Here is a 20,104-nt window from a genome sequence, read left to right as displayed (position 1 = left end):
TCGGCTGGCAGCTCCAATAGTCATGCGATATGACCGTCGGGCAATTAAATTGCTTAAGAATTTTACATTTCTTGTATCAGCGACGTTTGTTGTGTGCATTTGACAAGAGCATGCGTTTGTTCAGTGAAATCCCAAAACATATGACGTATTTTATTTTATATGCATTGTACATACACAAAATCAATGTATCAAGAACACACCAGCAGGAGGCGCCACTCGGTTGATGTAGATGACGTCAACATAGATCAAATGTTCCACCCGGAGTTCTTCAAAGGACGGACACGTCAACCGGAACTAATGTAACGGTAGCACAGTTGTAAACCTACCTTTCACAATGTCTGCTAAACTAAACGCATTGGTCAGCGATTCTTACGTTGATGTTAGCCAATACAGAGACCAACATTTTAAGGTAAGTGTGAGAAACCTCCGCTAATACCCGAGGTTTGTAACGTCTACGTAACTATTTAGCGTTTAGCTAACAGTTAGCAACCGCCAGGAAACAACATAGCGGGCAGCTCACGCTTAGTATGGAGCGGAGGATTCGAGGGTTATTGGGTTACTACAATGGTGCTTAGTTACTCATATTGATTGTATTTCCAGGGTAACCGCTATGACCAGGAGAAGCTGCTGAAGCAGAGCCACACTCTGTATGTTGGAAACCTCTCATTTTATTCCACCGAGGACCAGGTAGGAAGCTCTCGTTCCGACTATTTTACCAAGCACGTGTGCACATGCAGTACAATAATTCTGACTCCGATTTTTTGCATTGCTCTCAATGTGCTTTGTCAAAAAATCTGGCAACACCATATGATGATGGGAAGCAATATATATATTGTTTAGAACCAAATTTTAGGAAAACATTTCATAGTACAAAGAACACACCACCACATGCATGCAATCCAAGAACAATAAAGTTGAATAGTGGGAGTTGCATTTGTAAAAATCAGTCCATCTAACATCATATGACTACTTTTTGGGCCTATGTGAGCCACTGTGCCACAAATCATTGCATGTAAACTATTAAATATAAATCAATGCCGTGTTTTTGTGAGGCACAATATCACAAAACATAATATTGCAATCTTCAAATGTATCAATACTTCCATGAACTGCTATTACTTAAAGATCTGTCTGGCTGTGACTTTATTTCTCAGGTCCCCAGAGTCTTGCAACTCCAGCAGAGTTGTGTTAAAATTGTAATATATTTCAAAACATTTACTTTTTTTTTTTTTTTAAATCTCAAGAGTGTACAAATTATTTTGAGGATAGTCTTCTGAAGTTCAACTGCTTCTTACTATCTCTTACGCGATTCTCTCTGTTGTCTTTGTAATTGATGGGCAGGTACACGACATATTTTCCAAAAGTGGAGACGTCAAGCGCATCGTCATTGGCCTGGACAAAGTCAAGAAGACCGCCTGTGGATTCTGCTTTGTAGAGTATCCTTGTCAAATTACGCATTCAACCATATTCACAGCAAACGCACCTAAATATCAAATCGACCATCTGCCTGCCTGGTGACTAACCAAAGAAACCATGCATTATTCAGTTTTACCAATTTAGCATGAAGTGACCATGTTGTGCAAGTTTTCGGAGCCTGCAACAGACCTTAACCCTAATCTGTACCAGATACTACACACGCATAGGTGCCGAAAATGCTATGCGCTTCATTAATGGCACACGGCTGGATGACCGCATCATCAGGACGGACTGGGACGCCGGCTTCAAGGAGGGGCGGCAGTACGGCCGCGGCAAATCAGGAGGACAGGTGAGGATGCCGACGTTTGTTTGTTCTTGTATGAAGTCCTTAAGGCCCCCACAAGGTTCACACTGTGTCTGGTACTTGAAGGATGGACATGGTGCAGTTGGCTAGAAGACATTTATTTTAAGCTTGATGAGCTGAAAGGAACTCTGTTGATTGGCTAAAGGAAGGCCCCAACTTGAATTGGTCTTAAGTAGAGCAAGACCAATAAATCAACCAGGGCAATGTATGGCCTGATATTAGCCAAATGCGGGTATGTCACTGTCCGTATATGTCCGCTAATAAGTAAGACATTGCAGCACAGAAAGTAACTAGGTTTGAGGTCACCATGACTTATTTTGTCCAGAGAGAAGGAGTGAGAGAGCTCTGACACATTAATATTCCAACTATCAGGGTTCCCACATGTCCAAAAAAAGATGGAAAACTGGACCACTTTGCCAGTTTTGGTAAAGTCATGGAAAATGACAGAAAAAGTCAAATGTTCTTGTGTTGTCCTAGAAAATCCAACACTCTCCTATTTTCTTCTTAGCTGCGAAATGGTCTTCTCGGCTGTCTATCAGAGCTCCCCAACACTGACAACATTGCCATTCTAAAGTGGTAATTGTTCATAATCATGTTAAAGTTCAATTGGTAGTTCATGGAAGAGAGTGTTCTGAATAGGCTATAATGTTGTGGACGTGCTGTGAACAAAGCCCCAAGTCACCTCACATGGTAGTGTGTCCCAAAAATACAGACCAGGAACCAGCAACACGGGGAAGCGAGTGATTGTAGAAGTTACTGATGTTAGAAGGGTTAACGCATCACATTTGAAATGACTGCTGAACTCTAACACCCCGGTGAGAGTTTTATCAGCCTGTCTACCGGTTTGGTCTTTCATACATGAAAAAAGTTTTGGAAAACAATATTAAAACACACCACATTATGGTGTTTTTTTTATTTTTTGAAAATGGCATAGATTGAAATGGCATTCAAAGAAATCAATACACTCTCATGACATTTTAATACACCAGTATGATATTTAGAAAGTGATATCCCGTCCAAAATAAATTATGCACGATTAACCATGGCCTTTTGAAGAGACAGCATTACTATAGCGTGGCATTTGAAAAGGAAAGTCTATATTAGGCCGTTAACAAATACATAATACGGCCCAATTCTGTTGCAGTGGTAGACGATGAGGAAATGTAACTGTCGGACCAAGAACGTTTATTGTGGGTGAAAAATACAGACAAATACCCTCCGGTATGTAACTTTAGGACAACCCCCCCCCCCCCCCCCCCCCCCTCCCTCTCTATTAAAGTCATGAAACATGTCTTATTTACTTGTACCCTGTGGTTGTGTTGTGTTTCTTCTGTAGGTGAGAGATGAGTACCGGCAGGACTACGACCCAGCCAGAGGCGGCTACGGTAAGCTGGCTGCGCAGCATCGTTCCACAGAGGCTCGTAATAGTTTTTAGACTGAACCCCACCACAGCAGTCTGCCTGGACTACACAGAGCCCCCCCCACTCAGTCCTGGACCAGATGAATTCTCCAACAAGGCCTCTACATGCTACCACAGATATTGTATCCCAGTGTCACCATTAAAACTCTACAGCAGCTCTGCATGGACCACTGGACCCCAGACATGAGCAGCTGTTATTTATTTCTTTTCTGTCCTTTCCTACCTGCTACATGCTGCACCACCGACGTACAGTGTGATATTAACTGAAGTTTTCATTGTCCAGCGCGAAATCTCTCTAAACCAATTCTGTATTCATGTGTAGAATATTTAGGCAACCGGACAAGAGTTTGGCATCAGAATTTTGGCTGGGTTCGGTCTCTTGAGTTGTATTGACCAATCCTGTCCGAGCAGGCTTTGGTCTAATGCAAGTCAAGATTCCATGTGGAGAGCTACAGAGTCAGAACGTATTGACCAACAATGTCATCTCTGAACCCACCCGTTCAGCCTGACGATGATTTTGCTTTTTCTTGGTTAAAAATTAGCTCGTAAACTGGCTACTTTGTGAATCAATCCGGCCGTGCATGATGTCTCTCAACCCCCAACTCCAGTCTGGCATCTCAAGATGCTAATCGGACTGTAAGCGATGAGCAGTGCACGGAAAAGGAAGTCCTGGCCTGGATGTCCGCTGGCTGCACCGCAGCCCCAGAGGATGATCCGCATTCAGACTGATGGGAACCAAGATCGTCCTGCTCATATAGACATATCATCTAGTTCCCCTTCAGGCTCAGAGAGGTTCTGATAGCGTGTAGTGTCTGGGTTGATGATGCATCAAATATCAAGACGGAGTGTGATCGTGTGTACTCTCCATGTCTGGTGAACTGATAATCTGCTGAAGTAATAGAAAGGAAGCGTTCTGTTATCTCACTGATTTCTATGAATGAGACTTTGTCCTTCATTGGGAATACTTTTTTTAAATAAAGATTTTTTGTTTAATGAGTGACACTTTTTTTTCCTAACCACTGTCAGAGATCTGGTAAAACAACGGTCTGCTCAAGTGTGTGAATGTCATCTCATGCTTTTCAGGGAAGAATAGTATTACGTTATACATGCATACTAGGGGTTTAACGGTTCACAAAATTCACGGTTCGGTACGATACAGTGGAGCCACGGCTCGGTACAGTGGAAAACTAAATGCCAGAGAAATGTACTTGATTTTAAAATGTATTTATTCATTACAACTAACATCATGAAGTTATTCTTTGACTTTGAACAATGATGGAACTATACCTGAGTGACTCATCTTCTGGGGTGTCTTCTTAGCAACACATAAGCATAAAAAACAAAAACTGCTCCTTAATGTTATGCAGTATTGTTAATTACATCTTCTCATCATTTTAGTATGAACAATGATTGAACTAAACCTGAGTGAACGTGGCTCTTCATCAAAGGTTTGAACGTGACTTCATCAATAAAGGTTTAAAAAATAAAAAACGTATTTTATTTTTATTCAAACGTATTGTTCGGTTCGTCATGCGTACCTAACCGTGAGCCTCGTACCGAACGGTTCAATACGAATACGCGTATTGTTATACCCCTAATGCATACATGATAGAAAAATAGATTAAACCTGCATCAATACCTTTTGTGGCCACTTGGGGAAGTGGAAACTAGCTGCAAACACAACACTGACATTGTCACCATGCTTGTTATTATCACCTTATTGATTAACGGTTGCTTATTTTCACATCCAGCGGACACAAAGCAATGTGTGTGTGTGTTCGTAGCCACTTGACAATTTTAAATGTAATATTTGTTCTTTTTAGTTTTATTTTGTTCACAAACTAAATCACATAAAGACCAATAAGCCCTTTATGACGTCTCTCTATTGATCATTTTCTGTCTAAATGATGTACGGTTCAATGCGACCGTCGACGCTACCTTTTTACCTGAATGAAGTTGGTGTCTACCTCACGAGATGAAAGCGTTGCTGGTATTAAACACCTGTTGTAAAATGCTGACATGTGAATGCGCTCTAGTGGAGCTGTCATTTTGTAGATCAAAACATGGCATCAATAAGAACTTTTGGGAGCTTTTCAGAGTTCAGTGAGCAGACAACCTCTCCCTTTTCTTTGCAGTCAAGTAACAAAGCCTCGTGATTATACTGGTGATCATCATGCTGAGCAGTTACCCGCGGCTCTTTTCCGAGACAATCCTCGTTCCACCCGCAATAAAGAACTTCGTATCTTGGCAGTTTCTAAGCAGTCAGCTGGTCTCTCATCTCAAAGTGAGCTGTAGTAGTGAAGTGAGGAGCACAGCAGAATACTAAGCAGTTGAAATGGGCTCAGCACATTTGTTTGCATTATATCCCCACCACTAATTCCTGCCATCAGCCACTACATTTTTATTCTTAATCACATGGTCTGCATGCTTCATGTTTGGATAATGAACACAAGATGGCACAAGAGTGGGTGGAGGGACAGAGCGATGTGACAGTGAACCACCTTAAGGAAAGAAACTTCCATTTGTAGCCGGTTGGGACCTTCATTAGCATTAGGAACATTAAAGCTGGGGTAGGCTGTTCATCTTTGGCATTGCTGGGCAACATTCCATAATAACCTTTCAGCGTGTTGTAATTCAAGTGGTATCACAGGCAGTTTTTGGGAAAAAACAGTCCTGGTCCTGCAGTTGCCCTCTCTCTGTCCTAAGCGCCTCCCACCAGACAATCAGGGGCATATGCATGGGCTTCATAGAAACATCATCCTTCATACAGTAACCTCTATATATAGGGGCAATTCTATGAGAACGACTGCTTTTTTAATTTGCTAACTTGTGGGCCTGTAAACCCCTTTGAGACGACATACTGTGATACAAGGTTGAGCTAAAATAGACAGAAAATGTTGCTTATGGTTTAGCATTCTGCAAACTGTAGCCGAGAGATAGCGGCAGCCGTGGGCAGAATGCTGAACTGAAATATATGCATCTCTGCATCTCTGAAATGGAAGAGATTATCATTGTTAATTCATATTGTCAAACTCTCTTTTTGACACATCCGTCTGCCTTTGTTGGGTTGCTTTGCAGTTTAGGCAGTTGTTGCCAAGGCTCCAATAGCTACTTTTTCTGCCGAATCAGGCTTTCAACATCTGAGTCAAACCTCAAGCCCTGTGTTGCAGTGTGAATGCATGAAACCTATTAAGCACAAGAGCAGAGAAGTCAAAATAGTTCTCTAAAAGTCATTGCTTGTCAAAAAGTCTGTCCTCAGTCCCTCCCCTCAGCCCCACTCTCACTTCCCCTGCATTCTCCATCCATCCACCAGATGCCCTCAGACTTCCCACCTGTCCCAGTCACCTGACTCTCTCATTCACCTGTTTCCACTTTCCCTCATCTGCCCTGCAGTCTGATTTCCACTCATTCCCTGCCAGATTGTCAGTGTGTCTTATGCCTTAAGTCCCTTAAGCCCCTCTTGGATTTGTTTGAACTGTTGCCAACCTGTAAGCCTGTTCCTGACCATCGCCTTGAGGAAATCTCCCTTTGTCCTACCTGCTTGCCTGGTACGTATTATCCTGTGTTCCACTTTTATGAAGATACTCTTTCAAAATCAGTTGAACTGAACACATCTGGAGCATGACGATGGGGTCAACATAGTTCCGCTCACTTGACAGGGCTGTGGAGGTACGAAGAAAAGTTAGGAACCACCAGAGCATACACAGGACGCAGAGATTCAAAAGGTAAAAGCAAGCAGAATCATAGGACGCTGTTAGTCTCCTCTGCACAGACGAGGTGGACCCCACCACTGCTGTTTCAGGCCCTTTCTTATGACACTGCAAGGGGGTCAGAAGGAGCTGAGGCCTCAACTGCTGAAAGGACTGTGAAGGAATGTCATTACATCCTCAATACCAGAAACCTGTTCAGGATCCATAAAAGCTCTTTGCATCCAAATTATATGTGTTTGACATTTTGTGCGAGCCTGGGGATTCATCCACTTCCATTTCTTCTGCAGCAGAGGAGGCGTAGCGCATCGAGGCTGCGAGCTTGCCCCACATGATACGGTTCTTGCACATTTGCAACATTAGCTGTTATCATAGTCTGGTTCAGAAAGTCACGATCAAATGGGGTCAAGTGAGAATAAGACAGTGCCAAGGCCAGACCCAGAATTAACGAGCGGTTTATCCCCCCCCCCGCTTTGTCTCACTGACAAACTCATTACTATGGCAGCCTGTCATTGGCCGCTTCCAGATGATGCAGTTGGATAATGATCCCCCATTACAATGAAGAACAACAGCTCTCTCCGTCAGCCTTAAGCGTGAGGATACTCCCCAGACTTGTCATTAACTCATATTAATGGGTTCTTCATGGATATGCAGATTTAAATACACCAGCATAAGCTCACTCGTGTCGAGTTGTTCAATCTCCTCTCATCCCGATTCACGTATGTACAGTACTTTAGGTCTGGATCATTGTTATGTAGATTTGAGGCAAACCTCTTTGTTTTATTATGTACTGCAGACACTGATATTATATAGAGTATAGGGTCCTTTCAACTTCATGGCAGCTCTAGGATGTTCCTTTTTTGTGTGTTTTAATGTGACAATGCCCAAGTGCAAAAAGCCAGGTCTATCAGAAATGATTTAGCCGATTGTGAACCAGACCGTGTCGCCCGACATCAGTGGCAGACCTGACAAATGGTCTTGTGGCTGAATGGGAGCAAATCACTGCAACAGGTTCCAAAATGTTGTGGAAAGCCTTCTCAGAAGTGTGAAGGCTGTTGTCGCATCGTATTCTTGGGACTTTACCATGTGGTTGAAACTAGGACAGAGGCCTACATGCCATTTTGAAAGCCTAGGTTGTGAAACCGCGCCAACCAGAAAGCACAAAGACTCCGGTGAAGAAGCAAAGTCAGTAATGTGCGTTAATGGTATCGGTAATAGAAATTGTAATGCGAGTAATAATTAAAGAAATTATGAAAGGAGGTAAAAACAACGTTGGCGCCTTTTTTTTTTGAAGAAGAAGAAGAAAAACCAGAGGGAACAGTCCTTAATTTGCAGGCCGAACAACACACTGTTTTTGGATCCCGAAGGAGAAACGGATAACGTGCTCCGCCGCTTCAAGCGGCCGGATGAAGATCACGGCGTTTTGGGCTGTGCAGTGATTGGTGAGAAGAATCAGGGTTACATCTTATTTAACTCCCTGGATAAAACATAATCCCATGTACAAAAAAGGTTTCATAACTGTGCATGTTATGCATTTAGTCCTAATCCAAATTCTTTTTTCTATCACCTTGTAGTTTAAGTGTTGTGTTTTTCACAGCGAGGTGACAAGACGATTGTGGGAGATGCTTTCTGACAAAGAAAGTAAATATAAAAATAATGTTGAACGCATAAGAGCCGTTAACAGACCTTGAAGTGTAAAATCAGTGGAGTATATCTCATAGTTTTCATTGAATAAGCTGACATTTAGATTCACAGTCTGTCATATTTTGTCTTTTAAAATGCTATGTAGTGATATTGACTCCTCATAGTCAAAATCACATAGTTTTAACACAGATAGACATTTCATCTATTTGAACAGGTACGTCTTGTGTTCGAGATAGTTACATGTTTTATACAGTAAAAAGAGAAATGAATTTGTCTGAAACAGAATTAGGCAGTTAAACAATACAACACGCTTTCCCTGATTGACAAATAATTCCATCACCATTCACCAGTGTTAGGAGCAACATTAACCTCCGTACTATGTTTGCTCCAGGAGAATAACAGCCAGTGGCATTTCAAACAGTCCAGTGACTAAACTTGCAGATTTCATATTATTTAGGGGGATCTCATTACAGCAAAGTAATTTACTCCTCTGTGATGGTTTGGAAACACATCCATGCTGAAGCGCTGAAGCGTTCCCATAATGAAGCTAAATGAGCTTGACATTTCGCCATAGGGGAAGTGTTGGTGGGGAAAGAGCAGCTTATCTGGTGGCCTGCTTTACATTCAGCTCAAATGTGAGCATTGGTATCGGCCTAGATTGAGAACGAGCGGTGTGGCCTGATGAGGCTGAAGAGGACTCGCTGAAGAGGGTTTGACAGGTAGAAGCTCGGTGTCGAGGCTTAAAAGGCACCTTGTTCCTCCACAGAGATGCAGTGTTTCATCATCTGTGGTTTTATTTCATCCGTCATCCCATACATGAAGGGGTAATACACGCCACATGAGAACACGGATTTCATGTCAAGGAAAATAATGGCAGCACTTCAAGTCAACAGCCAGTGAGTATGAATCCCATAATCCAGGATAGTTTCACGTGAACGTACATCAGAATTAAACAGTGCTGTCTGTTTGGACAGTAGCTCCAAATGTGCACTATCCTTTTCTTGTTCCGGCTGAGAGAGCCTGTCTGTCAACGCTGCTGGACTGGTGAAGCTCGCAGGTCGTTATGCCTCATAGACCTCTCGGTGGAGGCTCTCGCCCTAATATCACGCTTCAGAACACGCTTAACCCTCCTGTTATGTTCCTTTCTTAGGTACAGCCATTATGTTCCCGGGTCAATGTGACCCGGTGCATGTTTAGTCATCCAAAAGTTGTCAGAAACCAAAAATTCCTCATAAATATGGTTTGTACCTCATCACCAACACCATTACTAACAATTCAATCAGTATTTATTGGAATGGAGTTATTCACCCCTCCATAGATCATAGTTCAATTCAGATAACTCACTCGTTTTCATGAAAAATACATGTTCAAACTATTTTTTAGGTACATTGGAAAAACCTAGATATCAATTGCATTAGACTACCATAACATGTATTTCTTTCAAAAATTTTTTTACATTTTGAAACTTTGTTTTTTCATGGGGTGATGTAGATAAATAGAGGTGAGACACCTCTGCTGTTCAGGGTCATATTGACCCGCTCACTCAAAATCAAGCCAAATGAGTCATGAGGATTTGTATTGAAAGTAAACTCTATTTATGTTTATTTAGAGCAGGGATTCCAAATGTGTGGCACGCACACCCCTTGGGGGTGCTCGAGCTGCCTCTAGGGGGTGCGCGAGAGGAAAAATGTAATGGTGGTCTAATGGTGCAGTCCTGTCTCCTAAAAATTACGTTCCCCCAGAACTAAAATGCATTCTCAATTACATTTGACCATAAACGTATTTTCTCCCTGATTACGTTTGTGTTTGACGTATTACAAATACGTTTCTCATCAACATATCTTTGCCATACTTTAGTCTTTATTATTTTTCACATTACACTCATTAATTACACTAATTAAGCCAAGCAGAAGAAGTTTCATACAAAAAAAGTACTTTCAAATATTTATTCTAGATTTTCAAACTTTGAAACGGGTCAATTTGACCCGCAACATAACAGGAGGGTTAATACCCCGCAGTTTTCTGGAGAACTTCACCTCATCCTCGGTGCTCAAACAGCGCCTCGATACAAGTGTTCCTCCTGCACGCTCACTAAAGATCAATGTCAGCCGAGTACAACACTTACCAGTCCAGGTTTTCTAGTGACAGACTTCCTGTCAAGCTGGAGGCTGAAAGTTTCCGCCCCAGTGTTTTCCCTCTGATAGGTGTCTTAAAACATGAAACTCTCATCATAATCTTTCGGTAGAAACAACTGTCACGCTTGAGCTCCTCTTGCTTGAACCACAAAGCGTCTGGTCCCTTCGGCAATAGTGTTAAGGCTAATTGAACACAATTATAATTACAGCAGAATTTTCTTCGCTCCGTTCCAATTTAGTACAGTCCATTTCCTGCCTCTGATCGATCCCCTTCTTCATACCCAGTGGTACTGATGATTGTTTGTGAAAAGCTAAGAATAGTTTGCAGATCCAAACTTTATGACTTCTCTCTCTCTCATGAGTAAACACCAGTGAACCATCCATCACTTAAGAATAGAGAGATCAGGAGTCGAGAGATCTTTTCTTTTGGAAGACATTGTATTTTACAGTAAATCTCAATTGAAAATCTTTTGAGGAATGGAATGATGGTGCAGTATGTCAACGTAGCCTCAATCCCACTTACACTCTCCTTCTCTTTACAACTGAGGAAAACATTACAGGCATATACTGTACTTTATGACTGGTTCAGATCAGTTCACCAAAATTATAGTTTTCTCACGCACTTCAAGTGACATCTAGCAATGCTAAGGTTTAGAGGAATACATCCCTGAGATTTCGGCCTGTACCCCAAAAACAGTGGATGTCAATGGAATTTAATTTCGTTCACTACCAATGACATAATAGATATGTACTTTATTTATCCCCAGGGGTAAATTTGTAATCTTTAATCTGAAACATTTATTGATTTGTTTCCCCCATCTTCTGTTCATTCATGAAGAAGATCAGATAAGACTGGAGCTGCTGGTGGGATGTTGCCCGGCAGGAGCCGCCTCTCAGTAGGGTGGGGTCCTCCTTATTCACAACAGGCTTTATCTGTAAATTGTTCGAAGAACAAAGTTCTGTGTAAATGAACGTTCCTGACCATGTATACGGCCATTTCCGCATCATCTTATATTATCTTACCAAACCATCAACAGTTGGTTTCAGTCGGGTGTACTTTTGCTATTAGCGCCACTACTGGCACAGTTCTTCAGCACCTACAGTACAACTGACATTGTTACATCATTGTAACCATCATGTCAATGCAATCGTCATTTTTACAGATATTTTGTGATTGTTGATTTGTTAATTTCGTTTTTCTACAATTAATTAAAGCAGTGAAATGAAATGCTATTTATTTTTTACATATCTATCTATCTCTCTCTCTCTCTCTCTCTCTCTCTCTCTCTCACTCACTCACTCACTCACTCACTCACTCACTCACTCTCTCTCACATATGAGAAATGCTTCCCTTTGCTTTAATAATGAATAAAAAAAAAGTCTAAATAGATTTTCCAACCAGAACAATGGCTGAAATTTGCCCGTTTCTGCTAAATCCGGATCAATGAAGCACATATGAGGACATCATCTTGCTGTGGTTACATTTATGTTTTGCCTCTCTGATTACAGCTCTCATGCAGATATAACTGTAGTATAAGGCAGACACTTAACTATGGAATTAATACCAGCTAAGTGGATGTAAAATCTGCTGTCTGTAGGAATCCCCAAAGAGCTGAATCCCTCTCATCGGCACTATTCACCGTCTCTGGAGCAGGACGGTAAAAGAGTCAGATTTAACTGTTCAGCTGATACATGACACCGCTGATTTCACATTGAAGGGCTGCGGTTACTGCCGCTTATCAGGGATTTTTCGCAAGCCACCCTAGCAGAGCTGTTTTGGGGGGTATTCAGACAATGATTGTTTGTGATATTAGTCAGAGATGATAATGTAAGGCATGATGTGCAGGCACGAGGCACGATGCCTGGAGGCTTGCTCCCTGATCCAACAGAGTGAGCTTTATTTTAATTCTTCCTGAATAAATAATAATTGAAGCTGAGGAGAAGTTCAAAATAATTCAGTGTTTTCCTTGAAGGAGAAATCCTATTAAGAAAGGAGTTTATTTTTTGTAAACCTGTGATATTAGAATGTTTCAAGACAGAGGAATCTTGAATACTGATATCACTTTTATAGACTGTTATTTCTCTTATCTGACCTCGCTTTATAAATCTGAGTAACACCTTGAGGCTGTGTTTGTTTTCATTACGAGGGTGACTGGGCAGAGACATGCAGCAGCTCTGACAAAACCTTTACAGAGCAGCATATTTTACAATTGCCCAGTGCCATCTTACACTTTGATTATTGAACAATAATATGAAAATAAGAAATAACAGATTGCACATGGTTGTGAACAGAGATTGGGCACCTGCATGTGTTTCACTTCCTTCCACCCAGTGAATGCTGGGATAAGCCTCCTGCTGCATGTGACCCTGAACAGGAGTAAGTAGGTTTGGAAAATGAATGAATAATACAACTAAGGCATGCTGAGGTTCTTCCAGGAAACTTGCGGCAATGGAGATACTGAATATTTTTCCAGGAAATTGACCTGCCAAAAGCCCTGAGAATCCGGCAGCAGATGCTGTGAATAAAAAAAGTTAGAGGAAGAGAGCATTGATCACTTGGCTGGCTCCATTTGGTTTGCAAAATAAACGAGTATGGAGGTAAAAAATGGGGACAGGAGATTGCAGAGCAGCTCAGGGACAGCTGCAAAGTGAATAATTTAATTTCAAAGCAAATTAAAGTATAATATCAGGAGTCGTCGCTGAATAGGCCAGACTGTCCGGTAAACCTGAAATTACTCCCTTATCGCATGACTCTGACAAATGATTTGGTGGAGTAGAATATGAGAACACTGGAAATGGTGATTATTTGATGTTATCTTCATACTAAGATAGCTTTTTGTAAGTTACATACAGTTACACCTGGCAGCACAACTGCACTCTTTCAGTCGGCTGTTTGCCCCATGAGAAGGTTCAATCATGACGATAGTCACGGCCACCATTATATACTCCGATATGAAATCTCATCATCTCCTATCAGCTGAACTCGACCGTAAAGGACACCGGGTTGAAATAACATCCATTTTCCATCAATATTCTGAAAGGGAATCAACAGATATGTAACTGCTAAAAATTTCCAAGGTAAATGTGCCGTGTTCAAATGTTCAGCCATGGTATATTCCACTCTTGCTAATTCCATATCAAAATCCAGTTAGTGTAAAATCGAATCAAATGTAAATGAGCCAGCTAAAACTATACACATGCTCAAACTGGGGATATAGCGATGATTGAGGTTGATTCAAACTGTATGCACCAGCAAACAGTCCCTGGTGTATCTGGATTCTCAGACCCTATAGCAGTGGTTCCTAACTTTTTCTATTTGCTCCTGATGCGTGGTGGTGTCCTGAGGGATCTCCTCAGAGCTGTATCAGGGTATCGGTGAGCTCCTGGACAGTCTGTTGCGCTACTTGGCCAAACTTTGGCAACATGAGGCCGGGCATTGTCCTGCGTGTGTGACCCTCCAAGGATATGCATCCCAAGACCATCACTGACTGTAAAACCGGTCATGCTGGATGGTGTTGCAGGCAGCATAACGTTAGCCACGGTGTCAAGACTCTCTTACGTCTGTCACATGTGCTAATTGTGAACCTGCTCTCATCTCTGAAGACAACAGAGCACCAATGGCGTACCTGCCAATTCTGATGTTCTCTGGCAAATTCCAATCAAGCTGCATGGTGCTGGGCTGTGAGAAAAGGTCCCACTAGACTAGAGGATGTCGGGCCCTCATGCCACCCTCATGGAGTCTGTTTCTGACAGTTTGGTCAGAAACATGCACAAGAGTAGCACTGGAGGTCGTTTTGTAGACCTCCGGCAGTGCTCCTCCTGTTCCTCCTCGCACAAAGGAGCAGATACCGATCCTGCTGCTGGGTTGTTGCCCATTTACGGCCCTCTCCTCATGGAATGGCCTGTCTCCTGGTATCTCTCTTAAAAGGGTGGTGGGAGACACAGCAAACCTTCTTGCGGCGGCTTGTGTGGATGTGCCATCCTGGAGGAGCTGGACTAGGCAGGGCAGGTGAGATGTATTCACAATAGCTTACGCTTCCTAACTTGACAGATCGATATCCCAGAAGTTTAATTAGTTTTCATGTTGTGCTCAAGGCAACATTAGTGGTGAGGCTAGGCTAACTCAATACAGTACGTGGATATATTACAAATTATAATCTTTTTAAAGTAGTTGAACTGTTCCACAATCTCTCCACGCACCCCCTGACAACTACAGAAGTATCTCCTGGGTACAAGCAGCGCTGGTTGTGAATCACTCGTGTTTAGAAAGAGCAAGCAGAAATGCACTCCACAGCCATTAAAAAGCTACCTTTATCTCTCTACACATCTCTATTGAAAAGATGTTACCGGGCAAGTCGACGAAACATAAAACACGAAGCTGAAAGGAAAGAACTGTAATGTAAAGAAACAAGGATGGTTAGATGCCCAGTGGGGAACTGGAATTACTGCACTCGATGGTCTGAAATATAATGCTAGCTTTGACTGGAATAATGCTTGAAAAGCAATTACAAAGAACTATTGTGTTGATAGGAGGAATATTATATTTTTGTGTATGTTTGTGAGCCTAAGTATGCGAGCATGCATCTGTTTACATATCGATGCGCACAAAGGTTTCTATGTCAAACAGAAGCGCATGTTAAATGAGGCAATTACTTTCACCCAATCCACTGAGACTCATTTGCACTATGCTAACAAGGGCTAACCGCACATAGATAGAAAGGAATGAATACCAACAGTCAATGCAACTTAATCCTGTCAACCTGAGATAGATTTGGAGAGGAAGATTATATTTTAACTTTGTCAAGAAAACTACAATGTAAAGTGAATTAAGTTTGAGGATAACAAATGTATTAAAAAATGGTTATGAATACATAGTTTTATCTTAAAGCTGTTCTGATCAACATTGTTTTGTCAACGATGAATCAAATGGCTATGTATTATGTGAAAAGGGTCAGTCACAGTGTTGATCCCACAAATAATTATCGCTCACCTTTGCAGTTCCCTTCGGCTTTATGGAGCATTTTAGCATCTTTCAGGTCATTGTTTTGGTTCACGCTCACCACTCTAGTCGTGTCGTTCTTTAAAACCCACTGTGCGCTACCTTTCCATCATGGCACAAATTTAGCAACTAGCTGTTGAACATCGTGGATAATGTTAGTCGGTAATAAGCCTCGTCCATATCTGCATATGTCTGCTTTTGAGTGCTCCACCACACCCCATGACAAAATGGGCAACAGACATCACCCAGTTAAAGACAGGAATCCATTTAACAATTACTTTACTCGTAAAAGAAGGTACTACTTTTTAGTCAGCAGCAGCAATAGGTTTTATAAAATCAGCTGCCATACCGCTCTTCCTTCTTGCATTTTTCACTGGTGCTTATTAATGAGCCAGGAAGCCTTCACTTCTTTCTTTTGCTCATTGACTCTCCCTGCGGAGCAGCTCTGCCTCTGAGAAACTAAAACTCCAATCTGCAGCAGAGAAACTAGTAAATTTGACAGATCTGATATGAATCCAGCACCACTTAATGTCTCTGCACCTTCAGATCAAGCTGCAACCTGCTTCCCGCTGTCGCCAGGACTAAGCTCTGCGCTCGGCCCACAGAGAAGGGAACCAGTCGAGAGAGAAGGGAACCAGTCGAGCATAGAGAGAAGGGAACCAGTCGAGAGAGAAGGGAACCAGTCGAGCATAGAGAGAAGGGAACCAGTCGAGAGAGAAGGGAACCAGTCGAGTGGATGGTTTTAAAACTGGACTTCATGGTTTTTTTTCACTGCTTAACTTCTTGTAACTGTAGTTTCCATTCCGTTTTAATTGTGGTGTTTTTGCAGTTTCCTTTTGAGTTCCAATAAAAATGAATGCGGAACATATTCATTTTTGATAAAGCCCAGAAGTAGCAATAAGTCTACAAATAATAAAACATGTTCATATTCGGAGTAGAACGGGGATATTTTCATGGTAATGTTTTAAAGACTTCTCTGAGAGCGAACGAGTCAGCAGGCTGAGATGAGGCGGCACATTTTCACAATGTGCGAGAAATTACTTTTCTCACACCTCTGCAGCAGAATGGTTTCACATTCTATGTGATTGTAAGGCAATATCATCAGATCTTTCAGATATGACAACAAATAATCAAGGGGGTAAATAGCATCAATCCAATTTTCAATTTCGCTTTTCACTGAGGAGAGGGCTGTGATGGTGGAATTATGTTCCCATCTATGACACAATGTTTTATTGAGACATGAGTTTCTCTTTGTATTTTCAGAAGCGTTTTGTAGGGAGAGGGTAAGCAAAGTCCTTGAGGGATTAAAACTGAGAAAGGACGGAAAAGATGGACAGAGAAGAAAGAACATTAACAACAAATTACCTTTGCTTTTTTCTGTCAAGGTTTTATTGCTTAAAGGAAACAACAGAATCATTTTAGATTCATGAGACACTCTTTAAGATATCCAACTTTACAATCATCAAGCCTCTTGAGATGATCTATAATTGTGCAATCAAGCTCTCAAATAGAAGGTTCAATTTGTGAAAGAACAACTTCGTCTCATCCCCCTTCAGCGGCGTTGTAAAAGGGTCCCTTAATGAGAAGACGAAACTGTTCTATAATTGGTTGTTTCATTGATTGTTTTGTGTTCCAACAATCATGTATCGCTCAGATGGTGTTAGACAGCGCAGCTCTAATGATTGGTAACTAAGTGAGTGTGAGGGACCGCTCGACAACCATGTCTGCATAATGAGAAAAGTATAAATAGTTTAGCTTTGGGACCCCAGTTGCCTTATTTTACTAGTGTGCGCTCAATTGTGTGCACACATGAAAAGTAAATGCGCTTTCTGTTAAGTATAGAGTTTGACAGAGCAAAGTCATTAATTATTCATTTCGGTGCAAAGGTGATGTAAGCTTTGCATTGCCTTTTAAAAATCTGTGTTTTTGTTAGTAATTTGATGGATGTTACAGTCTCCACATCACTCCACACAGATCTGATGTTTTAGTCTCATTAATGAAGCAGAAGATGTGGGAAATAGCAATTCACCCGGATGTGTTTGAGTGCATGATGGTCATGACACGCATATATTAATGTCAAAGTTGTGGTTTTTGTGGCCATAGATGTACTCAAATAATCGTGTTCTGAATAGAAAATGTCTTCTGAATACTGAAGAATGTAGATTCGTTATTAGTTACAGCAAGTGGCAGAAATACCCAGAAGAAGAGAAACAATGGTGAAGAGAGAATATCGTCACATTTAGGGGAAGAAGCCAGTAGGGAGCTCAACACTAGGCCCACAGTAGGAGTATAGAATGGCATAAGACAGAATGCATTGCTCCATGGGCCAGCTCAGTTTACATGTGCTCTGTTTGATTTAGCAGTAAAGCCATACCATATTGACCTCTACTTGATTTGTCAGAATTAATATGAAAACTGGAGTCAAATTCCATGTATTTACATCTTCAGCGTTTCCATACAGTCTATGGGTTCCATTCACCAGTTTTTATAGGTAAAAAATAAAAAAACAGGTGAACGGAAATGCACATCCTCTTCACAGTCCCTCCTTTGCTGCATATGAACAGGTGCCTACTCTCATTTCTGCTGCTAGCTATCTTTCCTAACTGTGCATGCTCTGTTGAATATGATCATGCAGCAGCTTCATCAGTGTTGGCAGTACACTGCATCAGTGGGGAAATGAACCGGGCGCTGTGCTGCTCATTCTGGCTCACCACTAAGGTCGTGTTAGTGCTCAATTGTGGGGTACAGTAGAGCAGGAAATTGGAGCCCTGCAGAGTGGATTTATGCCAAAATAAGCCTATTTGCACCTGTATGACCATGCATATGCAAATCATATGTAAATCTCTTTACTTTCTCCACAGTACGCTTATTTTGTAGGTGAGGTGAGGCTGTGATGGATTCCCTCATGCTTTAAAATGTAAACTCCTCCACATTTCAGAAATACAAAACGCCATTTAAAAGGTGGTGTAATGAGTTTTCTCGTACTGAATAGTGCCTATCATTCACTGTAAGTCCTTTTGTGTTCATCACACCGTGTTACAATGAGACCGTACACATGAGCAAATAACAAGTTGAATTTCCAATGTCTTTAATAAAACAACCAAAGTTTAGGTTTTTCTGACAAGCGACCTGTCTGCTTGCGAATACTGACTGTGCTCTCTTAGAAGCATAGGCAGAAGTGGTGGGATGCCGTTGTACCGCCTAAACGCCTTTAACGGGGGAGTTTGGAGTGTCTTGGTTTCGGTTCTTGGGTTTTAACACCGAAGCTGCAGTTTGCAACTCACCTCCTACCAACAGTCATCGTTGGTGTCCTTTAGTGAACCTCTAACTTTCCAGAATCTTGACAAACTAGTTTTGATTGCCTTTAATTAAGCCTTTAACTAAAGTTGAAAACCTTGAATGAATTATTTAGTTTTTTGAGATCTTTTGAGTGTACTCCTTGAAACAATACTGACAAAACTATGGTCAAAATTAACCAATTGTGTGCAAAAATGCATAAAAAGAGATGCTCGCCAAATCAAGTCATTGTCTTTTTCCTGGCAGTTGTGTTTACTTTCGGTGTTTTCTCCCAGCAATGCAACGAACAGCACCGATCCCACAAGGATGCACTGTTTGTGAAAACACAAATAATCAATAAACTGTGTAACTTTGAAAGACACTCATTCGATGTGGCCAATTCAGACAGCTACTTCATCAAATTAGCTTCAATCGTCACAATGTCTGTCTCAGTTGTTTTTGCTCCTCTGTCCCTCTCACCAGCCACTTCTGGCCCCTGTATTGCCATTCTCCATCTATCCACTGGATGGCCCCACACTCTCCACCTGTCCCAATCACCTGACTCTCACTTCCACCTGCTCAACTGTTTTCCCCCATCAGCCCTGCTGTGTACAACAAGCTCATTTCCACTCATTCCTGGTCAGATAGTCAATGTTACGTAGCGCCTTGTTTTCCTCTGTGGCTGCCTGCACTGTTCCAGTTCCCCTGTGGATTATCAGTTACTGCTGTTTGGACTACCGACCCATACGAGTACGTTTTTGTGTTTTCATTTTGTCAATAAATCCTTGAACTCTTCCTGTTTGCCTAGACAGCATTTAGTCTGAAGCTTTCTGAAGCACTGAATCATTACGATGTTTTGAAAATTATCAACTGTTGTTGAAGCATTTGTGACAATCAAAAATGGCAACAACTGCTGGCCAAGCTGCTGGTATTACACTTGTGTGGATGGATTCAAGCTGAGACCACGATGAGACAGCCACAATACAAGTGCTTCTGCTTTCAATGGTTTGTTCGATAAAACTGATCCCTTTTAAACAGCTCTGTTATTAAATACTGAGGCCGACTGACTAAAACATCCCATATTCAAAACTCGCGCAACCCCCCTCTGAGTGTGACGTAACGAGGTTTTATATGAAAGGTCAC

At 41.7% G+C, this 20,104-nt stretch overlaps 1 protein-coding gene across 2 annotated transcripts; it reads left to right on the top strand.

The window, feature by feature from the left end:
• Nucleotides 1-276: 276 nt before the first annotated feature.
• Nucleotides 277-4,811, top strand: ncbp2 (nuclear cap binding protein subunit 2). 2 transcript variants are annotated; one of them, XM_079266722.1, is made up of 6 exons: nt 277-409; nt 601-687; nt 1,342-1,436; nt 1,627-1,765; nt 3,117-3,165; nt 3,743-4,811. In XM_079266722.1, the coding sequence occupies exons 1-6, from the start codon at nt 335-337 to the stop codon at nt 3,763-3,765; spliced, it is 468 nt and encodes a 155-aa protein (XP_079122848.1). In that variant the 5' UTR covers nt 277-334; the 3' UTR covers nt 3,766-4,811. The 2 variants fall into 2 exon arrangements, with proteins under 2 accessions (XP_079122848.1, XP_079122847.1); XM_079266721.1 differs by having other exon boundaries at nt 3,117-4,804.
• The last annotated feature ends 15,293 nt before the right edge of the window (nt 4,812-20,104 follow it).

This window comes from Melanostigma gelatinosum (genome assembly GCF_949748355.1).
Source record: "Melanostigma gelatinosum genome assembly, chromosome: 4".
Classification (NCBI taxonomy): Eukaryota; Metazoa; Chordata; class Actinopteri; order Perciformes; family Zoarcidae; genus Melanostigma; species Melanostigma gelatinosum.
The sequence above is the reverse complement of the archived record's forward strand: the minus strand, read 5'-3'. Positions and strand labels throughout refer to the sequence as shown.

Coding starts and splice junctions, on each gene's coding strand:
- ncbp2 (XM_079266721.1), top strand. CDS start 335: ATGTCTGCTAAACTAAACGCATTGGTCAGCGATTCTTACGTTGATGTT. Junction 688..1,341: donor TTTATTCCACCGAGGACCAG/GTAGGAAGCTCT, acceptor ATTGATGGGCAG/GTACACGACATATTTTCCAA. Junction 1,766..3,116: donor GCGGCAAATCAGGAGGACAG/GTGAGGATGCCG, acceptor TTTCTTCTGTAG/GTGAGAGATGAGTACCGGCA.